The sequence below is a fragment of the Rattus norvegicus genome, chromosome 7, assembly GCF_036323735.1.
Source record: "Rattus norvegicus strain BN/NHsdMcwi chromosome 7, GRCr8, whole genome shotgun sequence".
Classification (NCBI taxonomy): domain Eukaryota; kingdom Metazoa; phylum Chordata; class Mammalia; order Rodentia; family Muridae; genus Rattus; species Rattus norvegicus.
The window spans coordinates 116,732,981-116,750,796 of NC_086025.1; the positions used below are offsets into that span (position 1 = coordinate 116,732,981).

Consider the following 17,816-nt stretch of genomic DNA (forward strand, 5'->3'; position numbering starts at 1 on the left):
TGCTGTGGTGTGGGCAAGGGGTGCTCTGCCCTGGATAGCACACATTTAGGGCTCCTGCTCTGTCTCCCTTGTAACTGCCAGCCTCCTTTTGGAAGACCGAGTCCACGAGGGGCACATGATTACTTGGGACATGTTCCCTCCCCCACCTCGTGTCAGAGCATTTCCTGGGTGACTGAAACCCTCACATGTCCTGTCTAAATGGCTCTGTCCTTTTGGTTCTCAGAGGGACATGTGGCACTTGTGTCTGAACCACAGCAATAGGGCAGCTGCTTTGGGGCATAGGCCTGTACCCCAACAGGTTGGGGGTCCTCATGCTCAGAGTGTTACCGGATGCAGGAGAGGTGTAGAAAAGGAGGGAGAGGAACAGTCTTTGCCATGTTTGCAAAAGTGCAAGGAGTCCTAGAATTCAGAAGTCATATCCGGCCTGCAGGTCACTAGGAGGGCACGTGTGTCAAGGGCGGGAACGCATCGCAGTCACTGAGGGATTATAGTTATATTGGAAGCAGGCCTTCCCTGAGGCCCTGCCTTGAGTCTCGAAAATATCAGGGGGGCGGGGCAACAGTCACCAAGCAACAGTGAGAAGAAAATGTCTTTTTTTTTTTTCTTTTTGAGACATTGTCACACGTAGCACAGGCTGGCCTTATGAACACCTGACCCTCTTGCCTTGGCCTCTCAGGCTCTAGTCTTCGCCTCTTAGGCACTGAGATCATAGGGATGTGCCAGGATTCCTGGCTACAAATACTCAGGCTTATGTATCATGCCCCTGTTTGAGTCGCTGAAGATTCCTTCTGTGGTGACCACATCACAAGACTGCAGTGGGGAGGAATCAAATGTGCCCCTGGGTCAGAGGTGGGCTCCCAATTGAAAACTTGGCCAGGATGCTGATAGTGAAATTCAGCCCCAGGTCTCCTCCAGATTTCGTCAGCCCACTACTTCTGTGAGGCTGGTCTTGTAGACCATTGCATAGCTGTGGCAACTAGGACTGGCAAGGCCCAAGGACGTGGTCCTAGGTTCTAAGATTCCCCAAGAGTGGGGGCATTAGAGTCTGTGCTGGACTCTTCTATGGCCCAGCCCTGCTCATTCCTTAATTATAGTTGGGCTCAGTTCTCACTGCATCACAGACATCAATACTCTCCCTGCCCCATGTGTGTGTGTGTGTGTGTGTGTGTGTGTGTGTGTGTGTGTGTGTGTGCACATGGTTCATGTGCCTGAGAAGGTCGAAAGCCAACCTGTGGTGCCATTTCTCAGGTACTAGCCTGGAACTCACCAAGTATTGGCTGGGCGGCCAGTGGTCCCAGGGATCTTCCCACCTCTGCCTCCCAGAATGACAAGCCAGAGCGGCTCTGTCTAGATTTTAAGTTTAGGGTCTGGTGAAGCAATCTCAGGTCCCTGTGCTTACAAAGCAAGCACTTTACCAACTGAGCCATCTCCCCAAGGCCCGGACATCTATTCTTTTTTTTTTGGTTCTTTTTTTCGGAGCTGGGGACCGAACCCAGGGCCTTGCGCTTCCTAGGTAAGCGCTCTACCACTGAGCTAAATCCCCAGCCCCCCGGACATCTATTCTTAATGTGCTTCAAGGATGGAAGGCTGCCACTCTAAAAGTTCAGCCAACCAGCCTGGGGGTCACCCGGTCCGTCTGGGCTGGAGCTGGCTGCAACCAAGGCCCTGACTCCTCTGAGTCGGAGTTCTCTCTTGAGAAGAGAAAAGACCAAACAATAGAAGCCTGTAGGAACGGCTGCCACAGGATCACTGCTCAGAGTGGGAGGGGGCAGAGGGCTCTCGCCTTGGTCTTTCCTATCCAGCAGTGTAAAAAGAATCCAGAGGGAAAAACAGTGCGGTTGAAACAAAGACCCATACAGACGTCGTCATCAGGCTGGAGGCTGCTGGGGTTGGGGTTGGAGGGTGCTTGCCCTAGCAGGGGTAAGGGTGGCCCATCACAGAAAGGAACACAGAGCCCCAGCCAGGGAGTCTGGGGAGCACAGACCATGGGCTCTGGTCCTGGAAGGTGTTGTTATAATACATCTCCAAGCGGGGCTGAGTGTCGGACCCATGCTGTGACATTTCTGGTGTCAGATGCGATGCTCTGCTGCCTACATTTGTAATTGCACAGAACCCTCACCCAAGCCCTATGAGACAGGGATGATGCATTCTACGTTGTGGGTAGGAAACGGAGGCACAGAGAAGCAAAGGCACTGACCAAAGACTAAACAGCTCAGAACTGGAGAGCCAGCATTTTAGTGTCAAACCAACAGCAACCAGGTCTGTCCCCTGGGCCAAAGTGATGCTGCTTGCTTCTGACAGGATATTCCCCAACCCTACCCTGGGGGATAGTGGTGAGCTGGGCCTTTGCTGACTATTCTATTACTGAACTGTATTTGTGCGAGGCAGACAGACAGCTGGGAAACCAGCGTGGGAAGCGGCACACACACCAGGTGAGGGATAAATGACATTTCACCTGGAGGTGGCACCATAAAAGCTGTGTGGTCTCTGGTCAAAGGCCCTGCCTGGATCTGCAGTCCCTGAGCCCAGCCTCACTGAGCTGCCTGCAGCCCTACACACTGTGCCCAGACCCTACCAACTTCTCCCCCCTCTGAGAGCCCGCTGAGAGCTTCCTCTTTGAAGCCCTGGTAATCCAGCTCCCACCCCCAGCCTCACTCCAGCCAGAGGTAGCTTTTCACAGGCCCTTCTGGTCTTTACTAACTCTTGTCCAGACCTCTGTTTTGGCACTTCTTTGGGGTGTAATTACATGTTCACAGATCTGTTTCCCATAATGAGCTCATCTGAGCCCCAACACGCATTAAACAAAACCAGACAGGAGCTCTCGGCCTGACATGCCACTAGGAAGGAGAGGCCCAAGTGGCCGGGGTATTGAACCTTTCTACCTAGAACTGACAAGCCAGCTGGCACCACGAGGGGCTCCTTGGCCCTTTTAGAAATTCCTGCATGCAAGGCTAGCAAATCCTGGTGATCTTTCACCCTTCGGCTCCGTTGGTGGCAAGGATTCTGAGGGATCATGGAGGGGAAACAGAGAAGAAAATGTTTTCTGCCCAGACTCACCCCGGATTCCGATGGCAAATGCAGAAAGATGGCTGAGGCATGGGAGTAAAAATAACACTGGCTGCTTGACCATTAAGTCTGTCCTCAGTCCAGGCCCTTCAGCTTTGGACGGTCACTTCACTCAGCCTAGCGGCACACTGACATAGCTCAGAGACCACGACAATACTAGCGGCCGTGACAGCTTTCTCCCACTGACAGGAGACCCCGACGGGCCTATGACCTGTTCACAGCCAAGCGCCTGTCAATCACACATCACACTCTCCTGTCAATCACACATCACACTCTCCTGTCAATCACACATCACACTCTCCTGTCAATCACACATCACACTCTCCTGTCAATCACACATCACACTCTCCTGATCCAATGGTTATGCATCTGCGGCTCATGGCAGAAGAGGCTGGGGACAGGTGGATGTATTCTGAGAGCCACGAATGGTTCACTAGTTGCTGTCCCTGGGGTTACAGACTGTGAATCACTTCCATGTCCCCTCCATAAAGGATTCTGAGGCCTTAACTCCAGAACCGTGAGTGTGGCCTCCAGAGCAATAATGATCTTCATGGCTGTATCGATTACATCTGGCCTCCTTCTGTCTCAGCTACTTTTCTGATTCCTACGATCTGAAGCAACTCTGGAGACGGAGTTGTCAGGAGGTCATGGTGGCAGGGGTTTGAGGAAGCAGCTGGTCACGCTGCATTCACAGCCAGGACACAGAGACAAAAGCCCCTGTTCAGTTCCCTTTCTCCTTTTTATGTAGTCTGGGACCCCAGCCCATGGAAGGGTGACCCCTAAATTTACTATGGCCCCTCAAAGATCCTTATTCAGAATATCCCTTGCAGACACACTCAGAGGTGTTCCCATATGAATCTGAACCCAGTCAAGATGGCAATTTTAACCAGCACGTCAGATGACCATCTGAATGAGGAGAGGGAGCCACGGTCTGCCCTCATCCAGTATAACTGACAAACTTCTGAAGAAGGGAATCCCGATAGAGAATGTCCATGGAGCTAAGACAATGTGTGGAGAAATGCTGTCTACAAGCCTAAGAATTCTTGAGTGCCCAGAGGCCAGGAGAAAGGCCTTGGGAAGAACTTTACCCACAGCTCAGATGGAAACAGCCTTGCCTCAATTTTGGATTTTTAACATTTAGAGGTGAGCGAGAGTTGACCTCTCTTGTGCAAGCTCACCCCTTTGTCATGGTAAACCCAAGAAGCTTTTACAGGCTGTTAGCACCATTTGGACTGGTGAAGTGACCACACAAAAAAGCCTGATGTGTGGTTAATGCTAAAGGGACCAGATCAGGCTGACATCTGACCAAAGGACAGCAAAACACACAGAGGCAGAGGCTCGCCCACAATACTTGCCATTTTTCCTCCCTATTCTTCTATGTTTTCTTAACTTTATTCAACCCAACATAATTATGCACATAAATTTTGTATAATTGGCTTTCGATAGATTTGAACTGAGGAAAGGTGGAGGTATACATGACAATGGGCTGAACTGTATTACCTCAAAAAGACTCCAAACAATATTACCACAAAATGTGATTATATTTGGAGACCAGGGTTTAGAAAAGTAAAAACTGGAGTTGTTGGGGTGGACTTATTTCCATATGACAAGTGTCCTTAATTTTTAAAATTATTTTGTTTATGTGCATCTGTCTGTGTGGGTACATGTATGTGTCTCTGTGTGTACATATGTGTGTGCATGTATGCATTTCTGTATGTACGTGCACAGACATGTATGTGTGCCATAGAACACATGTAGTAGTCAGAGAACAACTTGCAGGAGCTGGGTCTCTCCTTCCACCACATGAATCCTGAGGACTGAATTTTTGGTCGTCAGGCTTGGTGGCAGGTGGCTTTATGTGCTGTAGTGGTTTGAATAAGAAATGTCCCCAAGCTCTCTTGCTCTCTTACCGTCTTGCTCTTGCTCTTGCTCTGTCTTCTCACCCCTTTCCCCCCTCTCTCCTCACTCCCCTCCCTCCCCCTTCTCCATGTGCTCATGACCGGCCTCTACCTCTACTCCTCTCCTCTCCTCTCCTCTCCTCTCCTCTCCTCTCCTCTCCTCTCCTCTCCTCTCCTCTTCTCTCTCTCTCTCTCTCTCTCTCTCTCTCTCTCTCTCTGCACCTCTCAACTCCCTCCCTATGCCCTGAATAAACTCTATTCTATGCTAAAAAGACATTTAATTAAAAAAAAAAAGGAAGAAATGTCCCCAAAGCTGGGTGGTGGTGGCACAGACCTTTAATCCCAGCACCTCAGGAGGCAGAAGCAGGCAGGTCTCTGAGTTTGAGGTCAGTCTGGTCTACAGAATGTGTTCCAAGACAGCCAAGGGCTGCTCAGAAAAAAACCCTCTCTTGGAAAAAAAGAAAAAAAAAAAAAAAAAAGAAGTGTCTCCATAGGCTCATGTGTTTGAACACTTGGCCCCCAGTTGGTGGCGCTGTTTGGGGAGGTTATGGGAGGTGCAGCCTTGCTGCAGGAAGTTTGGCACCAGCAGCGGACTTTGAGAGCTTATAGCCTGGCCCCACTTCCGATTCCTTCTGTCTGCTTAGTGTTTGCAACTGAAGCTGTGATCTCTGACAAGCTTCTACTCCTGTCTCCGTACCTCAGTGCCCACTGCTATGCCTCCTCACTGTGACACACTTTTATTCCTGGGGGTTGTAAGCCAAAATAAACTCTCCCATAAGTCACCTTAGTCATGGTGTTTTATCACAGCAGCCAAGAAGAAACTAATGCCCCAAACTGATACACATCTCCGGTCCAGGTGTCCGTAAAAGAAGAAGCAATTAGGAGTGAAGAGAGATACTATTGAATGCATGCGCGCACAGTGTGCATGGGTGGGCTGACAAGCACAAGAAGGCAGCCATTTGTGCCTAATCTCCAGAACAGCGAGGAAGAAAACCTCTGCCATTGAAGCTGCATGGTTTGAGGTATTTTGTTAGGGGGACTTGAGAAACTACTACAAGGATCCAGGGGAAGGTGTGTCTTTGCACAGTCCCCAAGCTGTGCATGGTAGAACCGAGAAATAAGAAGGCTGTGCCCAGAGGGGAAGGCCCAGGGTCACCACTCACCCAGACAGTTGTGTCCATCGTGGGCCAGCATGAAGCCGTCAAAGCAGGTGCACCTGTAGTTCCCAGGGATGTTGATGCAGTCATGGACACAGCCCCCGTTGTAGTAGTCATTCTCACACTCATCGATGTCTGCAAGCGTAAAGACATGAGAAGTATCAGAGTAAGAGCTTGGGTTCCTTCTCTCATCTCCGCAAGCCACTATGATATGACTTATTAGATGTGACAGCTTTAATGGTCAACTTGACACCACCTGGAATCGCCTGGGAAGAGAGTCTCAAGGAGGGATTGTCTGCATTGGGTTCACTTGTGGGCAGGTCTGTGGGGGATCGCCTTAAGGAAGTTAGTTGATATGGGAAGACCCAGCCCACTATGGGCGGCATCATTCCCTAGGCAGGAGGTTCTGAGCTGGACAAGAATGGAGAAATCATGTAGAGCACAAACAAGCATCATTCACTCATTTCTCTGAAGCCCTTGTCTGTGGGTGGATGTGACTAGCTCCTTGAAATTCCTGCCTTGCCTTCCCCACCGTGGCGGACTGTATCCTGGAGTTGTAATCTAGAGTGACACCCTTTTCCCTTAAGTTGGTTTTTGTCACAGTATCTTTTTTTTTTTAAATCACAACATCAGAAATGAAATTAGAACAGGGGATAAGCCCAACAGCTAGTCAATAAAATACACCAGGGAGGGCTCAAGAGTTATTTGAAAACACTCCTGGCTCAGCAGCAACCAGTTTTCCGAAGAGTCACGTTGTGTTGGTGTATGTGTGTGTTTGGGGGGGGTGGGGCTTCCAGTTCCTGCCACAGTGAAGCAGGTAAAGAGTCAAACCTGGCTCTCACTCCTTCTAAAGACTGTCAGCACTACAAACACATGGGTGCTTCTACATCCATGAAAATTAGCTCTTTTGAAGGAAGGAGACCAAGTAAAATAAACTCTGCACATCACCGAGAAGTGTCATCTCTGGAATGAAAGAATGTCCACTACCCCCCTTACCCCAGTAGCGGCTTTCTCTGTGGCCCGAGGCCTGGCTTTCAGCTGCTCCAGCTTCCTTGTTATAACAAAGTCTTCTGTCTCATAAACAATGGTCAATAGCTTTCGTAAAGGTCATTCTTTTTGCTGTTTTAAGTCCTTTTTCAACATTTCCCAGCAGGGGTCAAAGGGCTATAAGTTCTGGGCTTCCAGAAAGAAGAATAAGAACATGTCTAGTTAGCATTCAGCGAGCTGCTTCTAAGCCCAAGTGGTTGGCTGGACTGAATGCTGTTATCTCCAACGTCCTTACAGGGGCTGTGCTGACTAGACTTCTGTCAACCTGACACATGCTCAAGTCATCTGAGAGGAGGTATCTCAATTAAGAAGACGCCTCGATAAGATCAGACAGTTTGCAAGCCTGCAGAGCACTGATTCAATCACTAAGGGCATTGTGGGTGAGGCCATCCTCAGGCTAGCTGTTCTGGGTTCTATAAGCAAGCAGGCTGAGCAAGCCACGAGGAGCAAGCCAGTAAGCAGCACCCCTCCATGGCCTCTGTATCAGCTCCTGCCTCCAGGCTCCCACCCTGTTTGAGGTCCTGTCCTGACTTCCTTTAGTGATGGACTACAAATGTGGAAGCGTTTTCTCTCCAACTTGCTTTTGGTGATGATACTTCATCTTACCAACAGTAACCGTAACTGAGACAGGGACTCAGCCCCTCAAGGGCACTCAAGGAAATGCATGGGGGAGATAAAACTTGCCAAAGGCCGCACACCTAGAAGGGATGCGGGTGGGATTCCAAGTAGTGAAACATGACTCTGGCTTCCAGGCATGACAAGGCTTCCAGGCACAGAATGACCCCACCAGCCATGGTCTGGGGCCCTGACACCTCTGCTAGGTGTTTGGCCACACCACTCCCTGTGCTCAATGCCTTCTAGTTACCCTGAGCCCAGCCTTCATGGACTCTCGGGTGACCTTTGAAGAGAGGGAGCGTGTCATAGCTGAACCGGAAGTGAATCTCAAGATACAGAAGAAACGTCTCTGAGACAGAAGCTTTTCCTCCCCTATCTGCCAGGAATGGAGGTTTGAGTTGAAGTTCTAGTGGAAGGTGGGAGGAGCCTGACCCCACGTCTAGAGTGAAACAGGGAAATCCTGGAGACTCATGCTCTCACCGGCTGCTGTACAGAGGAGTGCCATGGCACATTTGACGCTTAGTATAGTATGAGAACACTAGCCTGGAAATCTAGGAGCTCACTCACTTCCGATTTTTCTAGAAAGAGTTTAAACACAGCATAGACACCCCAAGGAGCAAAACCAATAACCTGTGAAAAGATCAGATGCACGAGCCCACCCACTACCTAGCCGGCCAGAGGAGGGAAGAACAAGGTAGGGGTCCACAAAGGTCTGGGAGTCATGACACTCGACCCCTGCTCGCAGTGACCACCTGTGCCATCTGGGGAAGTGAACTGAGTCACGACAGTTCTGACTTTAAATATACCTAGTAGTTTAATTAACCTGAAAGCAAGACGCAAGACTTTAGGTTTATGGAAAGTGCGCTGAGCGTTATCACCGCTGAGGGATACCCATTGCTCTCAGGGTCTGCACGCAGCCCTGGCTGTTCAGAGTCCTCCACACAGCATTCAGAACATGTCTTCTAGGTCTCCAATCTCCATCCCTAAGGCAATACATTCATCCTGGCTTTAACTCAGCAAGCTGCACAGACCTGGGGTTTCTCTCCACAGGCAATATTGTTTTCCTTCCACATCTCAGATAACAAGAATGGCTTTCCCTTTTTCGTGTGTGTGTGTGTGTGTGTGTGTGTGTGTGTATCTGTTCCACACGTGTGTCTGTGCAAACAGGCGCATGTGTGTGGATGAGCGTCTAGGTGTCAGAGGTCAACGCTGGTTGTCTTTCTCTAGTGCCCTCATCTTATTTTTTTAGACAGGATGTCTAGGTGAACCCAGAGCTCACGGATTGGATAGATAGGCTAGAACCCCAGTCAGCTCCAAGGACCCAGTTCTCCCCACCCCCACCCTGCTCCCTCACCATTACCCTTAAGTGCTACAGTCACAGGCACAGGCCCACCTGGCTTTTTTGTTTTTAACCTAAGTGTGGCTTTTCTTTGACATAGTCATAGGCATGGGCATCACCTCTCACTGAATGACCCAACATCCCTCCTGCAAACTGGTGACTGGCCCGATCCCAGTGGAATCTGCCTGGTTCAAGCAGCTGGTGCCACTTGCTGTTGGTCCCACGACAGGTACGACCCTTAGGGTGGATCAGCCAGACCGAGGGGATAGACTTCTGTGCTGTGTCTGGGTGAAATAACCTTTCTCCTGCTACCCCCTAAAGGGCAGCGAGCCAGCCTTCCTGAAACAAGAGCCCCTCCAGGCCTCAGTGCAGTCCGATGGGGAGGTGCTTCTTACGGCCGATCAAACTGAAGTGCAGAGAGGTCAGAGAGCTTTTCAAAGCCACAGAGTAGCAGGCAGGCCATGCACTTCCTCCCCCATAGGGCACACTGGCTAACACAGGCCAGCCACAGGCAAAAGGCTCGGTACAAGCTTCCGTCCTTAGCGCAGATCTACTGTGTTCTGAGAAAGTGTTACCTGGCCTCCCAGGAGCTGCTCACCTCTCTGCCCTTCCACAGGCTCCTCCTCCATCCACACACATGTACATGCCTGTCCATCTGCTCAGTCACTAACCGGCCAGCCATATTGTTATTTAGCCAAAACCCATCTTCCTCAGTGTCTATACACTCTATGGCATAGCTACCCAATGCTAAAACGTATTCACCTTAATACGTAAGTTGGTGGATTATCTTTCCATTAACCAGTCACCTATAAACCTACTCATTTACCCAAGCAAACATTCATTCATATCCAAATTCATACCCATTCATTCATACATACATCTATATGATTGGTGGCACACTGTCCTCCCATTAATTAAAAAAAATGCATCCATACATCTGTTCACTCATATGTCCATCCAAATGTTTAACCACCCATCTCTAGATTCATGAATGCAAACACTCACCTTCCAAACACACACACACACACACACACACACACACACTTGAACACTCTGACACACACACACACACACACTTGAACACTCTGACACACACTCACACACACACTTGAACACTCTGACACACACTCACACACACTCACACACACACACTTGAACACTGACACACACTCACACACACTCACACACACACTTGAACACTCTGACACACACACTCACACACATGCACACATGCACAAACACAAGCACACACACTCACACACACACACTCTCTCTCACACACACACCCCATCTACTCATTCATCCGCAAGTCCAACATACAGACATGCATCCATCTATCCACCCACTCTTCCTTCTACTCAATCACTCACTTCCTTCAAACAGCTTAAAAATAAGTAAGTACGATACGGTTTCCAGAAACAAAGGTTTAAGACAGAGAAAAACAAATGAGGTGGGCTGGTGACACCGTTCAGTGATACAATTGGTAATCCAGCCCAGTCACAAAAGGTGAGCTTCCTAGGTGCCCACAGAGGAAGAAACACAATCTACCATGTCCACGGCATGCCACCGAGCCAGCTGTTCAGTGGTAGTAAGATCTGAGCACCCATAGGTCCCCAAACAGGGGGACATTCCTTCTCCTGACTGGGGAGAATCACCCGATGGGTGTGGCCTACTTTTAATCTCTGCCCGTTGTCTTAGTCTGATGATTAAGAGGAGCAATTTTACCATCAGGATGGCAAGCAGTTTCAGCACCAGTATAGGATGCAATACAGCAACTGCCAAAACAGCCAATGAGGTGATTTCTAGGCCTTCTTCTCATTGAGTCTCCATAGGGAAGGCCATACTCGATGCCAGTCTACAGAGTTTGGGATTACAGATGCTTACACAGTGGCCAGCTTTTTGTGTCCAGAGATCTGAACTCAGCCTTCAGGCTTATGCGGCCAGTGCCTTTACTCACTGCTAGCCCTCCACCTTATTCTCTGAGATAGGGTCTCACAGAAGGAACCTGGAGCTCACTGATTCAACTGAAATGCGGGTCAGTGAACCCCCGTCCTTCATCTCCCCAGGGCTAGGATTCCAGGCACATCCTACTCCAACTGGCTCTTACGGGTGCTGGGGATCAGACTCAGGTCCCCAGGCTTGCACCAACTGAGCCATTCTCTAGCCTTTTTCTCCGATTTTTAACAGGACACAGATACCCTAGGAATCCAGGCATGTAGAGGAGAGCCAGCATGGTATGGCAGAGACAGAGCTGTGTGACACTGTCATCTGGGAATTGGGCTCTGGTCCCACCTTAATGAGGAGAGGCTCCAGGCCCTCCCCTCCAGACGCTCAGGGAGTGGCTGCATCCAGGTTCACCCTCTTCTGTTCATCCTCTTCCCCCTCCCCCCTCCCCTTTTTCCTCCTCCTCCTGTTAGAGCCACATCTTCGTGGTTGCACGGGAGTGAGGAGAACAAGTCTCCTTCTCCAAAAAGTTATTAAGAAGAAGGCACTGAGAGAAAGACCTGACTGAGCATTCTATCTCCAGGATGCCCTGACTTGAGACTGCAGGGTGGTGACGGGGAGGGGAGAAAAGCCCACCCTGCTCTCTTCCTCCTGCTTAGGTTTTTTAATTAATTAAATTTTTTTCGTGATTAAATTTTTATTACACTCATTTCTTTTTTGTGCGTGATAAAAATTTTAATTACATTTGGTGTGTGTGTGTGTGTGTGTGTGTGTGTGTACACACGTGGGAGTCAGAGGACGACTTGAAGGAGTTTGTGTTTTCCTTCTACATGTTGGGGGGGGTCTCAGGAATCAAACTCAGGTCATCAGGCTTGACAGCAATCACCCTCACTCTGTGAGCCATCTCACCCTCCTTGTAACAAAAACTTAGTTCCCAGGAGAGGATAACTTTCAACATCCAAAAGAGTGGAACAAACGACACAGGAACCATGCATTGTGGGCCTTTTCAAAGGTCACATGGTCCTTCTTTTCCTGTATTAAAATGTTAGCACGCACGCCATCCCACAGCGACAGTCTTATGCCAGCACTGGGATGGACCCCAAAGAGGATGGACTTTTCTTTTTTTTCTCCATTTAATCCAAAATTGATTCTCACTGCCTTATAAAATATATATTTATTCTGTGGTGTCTAGGCTCTGGAAGATTCTTTCCCAATGAATCAGAGCACCTTCTCATTTTATTTTAATGCTGTTTTAGGATATATTTTTTCTCTTTTCTTTTTAAAGCAAAGCTGACAGGAAAACCTCAAGAGGAAGGTTTCGAAAGTAGCCACACTTTCACTCTCAGAGGCCATTACTGACAAGTCCCACTTCCCCCTGATTGGCATTTTTGTAGGCATTCCTCCCGGATGGGAAGCCCCATTGCTCTAACAAAGACCCAGTCCCCGACTGGGTGCTAGCTTGTCCCCCCTTTGTCTGTGGCTTTAGGAAAACCATGCACTCTTTAGATAGACGTCTATTCTGGGAGAGATGTATGGCTTAGGAAGTTGAGTCCTTATTGATGAATAAATCTTAATCCGGTTTGTTGGCTAATTATGCTCTCGGGAAGGTAGTTTCTCTCTGCCTCGCAGGAAGGATTAAGTCCCCTGCCTCCGGTGGTGCGGGGTTAAGCTCCAGGTCTGTAATGACTGAGTAATGAGACCAGCTCTCTGAGGACCCCTGGTATCCATCGATCAGGTTTCCCTTCTATTGAGACAATGCCAGAAGTGGGCCCAGCAGTTAATTATGGGAGAGGTCAAAGGTCACGCAAAACCAACACCAGTCTATATACGTTCTCATTCCTAACTGTGGACAAACCAGAGGCAGTGAGGGTCTCCTTACCCCATTCTGAGATCTGAGATAACCATGGGGCTGCAGTTACTCTGTGACCTCTTCCAGTGCCCCGTGTGGCTTCCAGCTATCATTAAAACTGCAGTTTTCTATGCCCGGAGCCCCTTTCCCCAGACTAGGCTGCTAATCACCCTGGTTTGGGATTTGGTGCTTTGCCCCCTCTGAAGCTCTGATAGCTTAGCCTATCTCCTTCCTTCTGCTCCCCCAGCTCCCCAACCTATAGACAGCAACATCACTGTGACACTGGAAGCTGCCAATCCATGGGGACGTGTGTCTTGTTCAGCGGGAGCCTCAGAATTGAGCAATGGCCGCCTGCTGAATGAATGAACAAGGACTGGGCTGTTGCTTCCACTGGCCCTTGTGATGTGTGGGACAGCACTGGGCAGTGTTGCAGGCCCTGCACACAGGACAGCTCCAAGAAGTGGGCACCAACACCTTAACTTTATGCCAAGTTAAGGATCCCGGGGATCCATTGATGGGAAGACTGACACTGGGAACCAGGAACTGAGCCAGGCTGCCTGACTCTAAAATGAACACTGTCCAGTCACAAGAGGCCGCATAGTAGGTGCTCCTATCCGAGTGCCTCCTGAACGGAAGCCCAGAGACAGAATGTATATACTACTGGTGTCCGGCAGTTATGGGGGGCTGTAGGTCTTGGGGTTGGGGTGGAGGAAGGAATATGGCATCTCTAAACTGGTTGTGTGGCGAGCAACTGTGGATTCACTAGGAGGCACCGGCTGGCAGACCTCACACGGGTGGGTCGACTCTGCGGTATGTGATCAGCAGCTCAACAAAGCGGTCTTGAGAACAAAGAAAAGAGGGCTGGTGGGACAGCTCATGATTTCCCAGAACCCACACAAGACTGAAAGAAGAGAGCCACCCCCACCACGTCCCAGTCCTCCAGCACAGCACACTGTGGTACAGGCACTGTGTGCATCGGGAAAACACGCAATACAGTTTTTTTTTAACTGGAGAAAAGCCAGAGTCATTGCTGTACGTATCTGTGGAACAAACTGGCTTTGTTTGTTTGTTTTTCTTTTTTTTTTCCTTTTTTTTTTTTTTTTGGCTCCTGCCTGGATGCAGGGGGACCACTTTGTGTGTACAGCATTTTCTATTTTGTTTGTTTTTTTGGACAGGTCCTTACTATGTATCCCATGCCCTCAACTTCCCATCTTCCTCGCCTCCCGGGCATTGGCATTTCAGGGGTGTACCACTACGTTTGACTCAAGGATGCTCACTGTGAACAATGCCACCTGCCTAGCCTTGGTTCACGGTAGGGTGTGTTCTCCCAAGATCAGAAGGGTGTCCCTACCAAGCCACTAGGAAAAGGATGAGCAAACTCTAACAATTCTCCCTCAACAGTAAACTCTCCTTGGGCCTCTTCTCTTGGTTCTGGCTTCAAGACTTCACGAAAAGAGAGTTGGGGGAAAAGGAGCCCTGGAAGTGTCTGGAGATGACAGTGAGGTGGGTGGGGTGGGGTTCAGACAGCCCTGTGTTCCTTCCTGCCCATTACAAACCAGATCCCAGGAGCTATCAGCCATTCTCTCCTTTCTTTGGCAAGACCGAAAGGGGTTGTGCTGCAGACCTTGAAACTCTCCAGGAGCTCCTAACCTGGCTCCCAGACCATCAGGGGTACACAGGTGCTAGCAAAGGTCTCAGCTCCAGGGCAGAGAGCTGGTCTATGTTCCCGGATAGCCTAGAGAGGTAACAGGGTGCACAGAGTAGGTCTTGAGCACTTAGCTTGTCAGCAAGCCTGGGCTGAAGGCAGTTGAGATGTCTCCTTGCTGCAGCGGCTGCAACCTGTGTGAATAAACTTCCCATCTTCCTTCCTAGATCCCTGTAGGGTGTGACACCCCCCACCCCAAATAACAGATGTAACAGAGGAGATCGCTCTCAGGGCAACTGGCTAAATCTTCATTGTGGCCCAGGTAGGAAGGACCAGCTCTGCTTCCCTCACCAGGCAGGTGAGCTATAATACCAAAACCCTGACTGAGCAGGCTAGCTTTAGACTCCATGTTCTTAATCTGGATGAAGCTGCCCAAGGGATGTCTTACTATTTACTGGGGATCAGGATACCTGCCTGCCCTCATTCTATGCCTCTGCTAGGCCTCTTGCTCTCAACCTGGACACAGGCCACAAGGAGCTACCAGCCTGGCTTCTGGGAGAAACCAGCAGGAGCCCAGGGAGGTCCAGGTCTGCCTGTGGGACCGACAGTGGGAAGGGACAGGCGGATGAGTTCTGCTGATGGTCAACAGTGTTTGTTACCTCTAGGGTAGGGAGCACTGTGAGCATGCTGAAGCCTGAGAGACCCACATGGGGACATGGGTCCATTCTCAGCTTCATACCCCTTCACCATGAAGGGAGGCCTAGGCAGAAGGCCTATGTCCTCTGAGAGAAGGGAATATTTTAGAGACCCTGGAAGGAATGGGGAAAAAAATCAGCCCTGGCAGCTGTTAAGAGCCCAAGTCTGAAACCTCAGGAAGCCACTGCTGCTACAGACCCCAATCCCTCCAGGGTTACAGCCCGGATCCATCTGGAGGACCCTGTCAGGGCAGCCTCCGGACCCCCTGACCTCACCCATATACACAAGCCCCCGGCGTTCTTTGTCTCAAGGCCTTTGGGGAAGGGCGATATCCATTTCAGTAGCACTCAAAGGCCAACGAGCCCACAGTTTATTTTCTTAGAAATAATGGTTTTTTTCTGGTTAGCATTCCTCTGATGGAAACACAAATACAGCCACTGTAATAAGAAGCAGCGGAGGGGGGGGAGGCGAGAGAGCCTGCAGGCAGCACTGGGAAAGTCTGTCACCTGAGGGTGGGGTGCAAGGCGGGACACCCAGGGGGTGGGAAGCCAGGTGGAAGAGGAGCTTTCGAGAGAAGAGCCCAACCAAAGTTTGAGGCTGCCTTCAACACCCCCCAGAGCAGTGGCCCTTAACTAACTTCCTAACTCTGGGATGCCCCCCCCACCATAAAATTACCTTTGTGGATACTTCATAACTGTAATTTTGCTACTTTTATGAATCGTAGTGTAAGTATCTGATGTACAGGAGGATCTGCTATGTGACCCTTGTGGGGGTCATGACCTGCAGGTTGAGAACCACTGCCCTAGAGACAGGCTCCCTCCACAGACATCTGCTCAAGTGCAAGCCCCAGGCAGGAGTTGCTGCTCTCACTGTCAAGGGATGCAGACTGGAAGCTGGGGCTCCAGATGACCCATTACTTGCAGGATTTTGGGGGTCAGTGAGAGCTGGAGGCGATGTCAGAGACATGCTTTTTTCTGCTCTCCTTGACAGGCTTGGATGACACCTCCTCTAAGAACACCCCAGACACCTTCCACACCACCCCGATTTCTTCCCTACCACAGGCAGGGGTACTCACTTCTCCACCCCCACTGAGTCCTGCCTCTGCCCCACTGAAGGTTTTCTGACTCATTTTGTCTTGCCCAGCCTCCTGCTAATTACCCTCCTGCTAACTACCCTCCCGCTAACTACCCTCCTGCTATCTACCTTCCCGCTAACTACCCTCCCGCTAACTACCTTCCTGCTAACTACCGAGTGATGACCAGGAAGCACACCTGGGCCCAGCACTAAGCCTAACAGTGAGAAGACCCTTAGCTAACACTCTGGGCCAGATCCCACATAGAATGGAAACTTGTCTTCAATACAAACCCACCAAGGACACAATGTTTGCACTGTCCCCTGCTACGGATGAGCATGGGCCCCGACAACTCTCCCAGTGACCTAAACTGCCATGGCAAGCAACCCATGCTTTTTTACTTTTTTAGGTTTATTTTATTTTTGTTTTATGTGTATGAAGGTTTTGCTGGCGGGTACGTAGGAGCACGACACGTATGACTGTTGCCTACAGAGGTCAGAAGAGGGCATTGCGTCCCCCGGAACTGGAGTTGCAGAAGACTGTGAGATATCAAATAGCTGCTGAGAATTGAACCTGGGTGCTCTGTAAGAACAAGTGCTGAGCCATCTCTCCAGCCCCTGCCCCATCCCTGCTGGTCAGTTTTAACTGTTGGTCTTGTCACAACTGATTATCACCTGCAAAAAGAGTCTCAGTGAGGGGCTGTCTAGATCAAGGTGACCTGTGGGCATGGCCGGGGAGACTTGTTCTAAATGTCAACTGACATGGGGACACCCAGTGCATTGTGGGGAGTACCATTCTCTGGTTTGGGGCCCCGGACTGTGTAAGCGTGAAGAGGGTTCGCTCGTCTCTAAGCAAGCAGGCAGCAGGGGGTGCATTTGTCTCTCTGTTCTTGAGTTTGGTCCTGGACATGACTACCTGAGTTTCTGCCCTGACTCCCCACAATGATGAAGTGTACCCTGGTTCCGTAAGCTAAAATAACCTTTCCCTCCCTATGTTGCTCTTAATGGGAAGATGATGAAAATTTTCTCACAGAACAGAAATGAGACCACCACCTAATTGCTACCCCAGAATAAGCAGCTGGGAGCTTGAAGTCCAGATTCCTCTTGCCTTTTTGGTCTGCAGGATCCCAGCTTTCATCTTGGGCAGTACACGTTAGCATAATTGCATGTTTTCAGATTCAGGGGGAGGAGAATCCTCCCTGGCTGGCTCCCTACCCCCGGCTTTTCCTGCCCTCCCCGCCTCAAGCATAGCTCTACCTGGAGTTTCAATAAAGTGTGCTCTAATCTAATGGAAATGACTTAACAAGACCTCCACCGTTACTTGCTGCGAAGGCCAATTGGTTTTAGTTCTTCCCCACCCCCTCTTAATGATAAACTAAATGAATGCCGGGTGTGTTATTAAGAGTTTGGTTAAAACCCTTTAATGACATGCTCTGTAATCTACCTACCTTTAGTGATTGACAAGGACACCCCTGGGGATATAAAATCC

At 49.9% G+C, this 17,816-nt stretch overlaps 1 protein-coding gene across 5 annotated transcripts in view; it reads right to left on the bottom strand.

The window, feature by feature from the left end:
• Scube1 (signal peptide, CUB domain and EGF like domain containing 1) overlaps positions 1 to 17,816 on the bottom strand; it is a 121,960-nt gene that overhangs the window by 93,954 nt on the left and 10,190 nt on the right. For all 5 annotated transcript variants that reach the window (XM_039079288.2, XM_039079290.2, XM_006242092.5 and 2 more), the window contains exon 3: positions 6,128 to 6,256. In XM_039079288.2, coding sequence (XP_038935216.1) covers positions 6,128 to 6,256 — 129 coding nt within the window. The remainder of the gene's footprint in view (positions 1 to 6,127; positions 6,257 to 17,816) is intronic.